The following is a 2,072-nucleotide window of genomic DNA, read 5'->3' as shown; positions in this document are numbered from 1 at the left end:
GATGGCTGTACCACGTCCCTACGAGCTTGGGGCGACCTGCACGGTCGCTGAGAGTTCGGGCACATGTGCCGAGTTTCGAGAGTTGTTCAGTGTGGGGAAATTTTTCCCTGTACGGCACAATGCACAACGCGTCATGGAGACTGGTCCGCACGTAGTCCATGGCGCATTAATATGATGGCTGGTTAAGTTCCAGATTTGAATTTGCATCGACACACCGACATGTCCACTGAGTCGAACAACGAGATCATGTGCCCCACCACGCCGTCGATGTCGGCCCCGGATGTAGACTATTCCATTGCGATCGACGCGGACGATTCGGCCGTTCAGATCATGCCCTTGGGCTCTGCGCCACTGACCCGCAAGCGCAAACTGAATTTGGCTATTTCAGCCACCGCGCTCCTCGTCGTAGGCGTCATTGTCGCGCTGGTAACTTACCCCAACACTTTCTCCACGAGTAGCATCTCGGTGGGCGCTGCCGGTGACGTGTCGGTGTGCTACGACTCGTACAACTCTTACGCTGCTGGCAACATCGAGTACCATTTCAAGCGGATCAAGGAGCGGTTCTCCGGCGTTCGAACATACCAAACGCAAGGTGCTCGCAACCACATCGATGTAGCGGCTGAAACCGGCTTGGTGATTTACGCTGGCGTGTGGCTGAAGAATGACCAATGGTACAAGGACATGGTGGCCGCCGTCGATGGCGCCCGCCGCCACCCCAACTCGGTAAAGGCCATCATGGTCGGGAACGAAGAACTCCTCGGTGGTCAGTACAACCAGTGGTTCGTCCTGGATAAGGTTCGTCAGATGCGCAAGATGCTCAATGACGCCGGCCTCTGGTACATCAAAGTCGGGTCGGTGCAAACGGACGGCGACTGGCTTGAACGGGCGGCAGACCTGGCCAAGGAGTGTGACGTGATCGGAGTCAATATTCATCCGTTTTTCGGTGCGTCCGACAACTCGAGATGGAACCCGATCGAAGACTTGTCGGCACGATGGAATCAAATGGCCAACCGGTACGGATCCAAGGTCGTTTTGACGGAAACCGGGTGGCCCACGAGCGGCGGCGCCGTCAACGGCCACGTCCCGAGCATGGAGACGGCCAAAAGGTACATGAACGACGTGAATGCATGGGCGAAGCGCGGCAACGGCGGCGACACCCCCGCCTACTTTATGTTCCACGACAATAACGGCAAGTGGGTCGACTATGAAAAATCGTTCGGGCTCGCGTGGGACAATGGGAACTGGAAGTTCGACTTCAACACGGTGGACCCGGCCAAGGACTACAGCGGCATTGTGTTCATGAATCGTCCGAACGACAAAGTACTCGGCGCGCTGTGGTCCAGTACCTCCGTCGAAACTCACACGCGATGGGGATGGGCCTGGAAGGACGACGTACCGTCCATCTGGTCGGTGTGGGAAAGCAAGGGGCAGATCGCCACGTGGGACGCGGCCAACCAACGCGACCTGTGCTTAGACGCGTACGAGCCCAAGCGCGGCGGGGCCGTCCATTTGTGGCCGTGCGACAACAACAACGCCAACCAAAAGTGGAAATACGATCGCGTGACGCAGCAGATTCGCCATTTGACACACAAGGGGTACTGCCTCGACATGCGCCTTGCCGAGGGTGGTCCGATGCATATGTATGACTGCTTGGACTACGCAGTACTCCAAAAGTTCGAGTGGTGGGTCATCTAATTCGTCAACGTCATCTAAGTCGTCGACGTGGGCTCACACCGAATGACGTAATAAAAGTCGAAGAACGACATTACTACACCTTCTCCCGATCAACCTGAACCAAAACCACCATCAATGTGAAACGGAAAGAAACGATTGCCGATGTTCGAATCGATTGAAGGTGCAAATCAAGTTTGGCAACGTGAAGCACCGAAGTGCAGGGAACGACGAAAATCCTTCCCCCGTGGTACTCGACCATACTTCTGAAGTTTTAATATTATGGACGTCCAAAATCATCCTCTGGAAATTTAGAATATTTTTGGCCAATCGATGACCATAGTATCTACGTCCAAGCACATGATATGATACAACTTGATCTTGCTGTCGTCAAACAAAAA

General features: G+C 54.7%; 1 protein-coding gene across 1 annotated transcript; it reads left to right on the top strand.

The window, feature by feature from the left end:
* Positions 1-219: 219 nt before the first annotated feature.
* Positions 220-1,695, top strand: H310_13492 (hypothetical protein; the record flags this gene model as incomplete). Its single annotated transcript, XM_008881011.1, has 1 exon — positions 220-1,695. One exon carries the CDS (start codon positions 220-222, stop codon positions 1,693-1,695), a length of 1,476 nt encoding a protein of 491 aa, XP_008879233.1.
* Between the last annotated feature and the right edge of the window lie 377 nt (positions 1,696-2,072).

This window comes from Aphanomyces invadans, assembly GCF_000520115.1.
Source record: "Aphanomyces invadans strain NJM9701 unplaced genomic scaffold supercont1.52, whole genome shotgun sequence".
Taxonomy (NCBI): domain Eukaryota; phylum Oomycota; class Saprolegniomycetes; order Saprolegniales; family Verrucalvaceae; genus Aphanomyces; species Aphanomyces invadans.
This window is presented reverse-complemented; position numbering and strand designations above follow the sequence as displayed.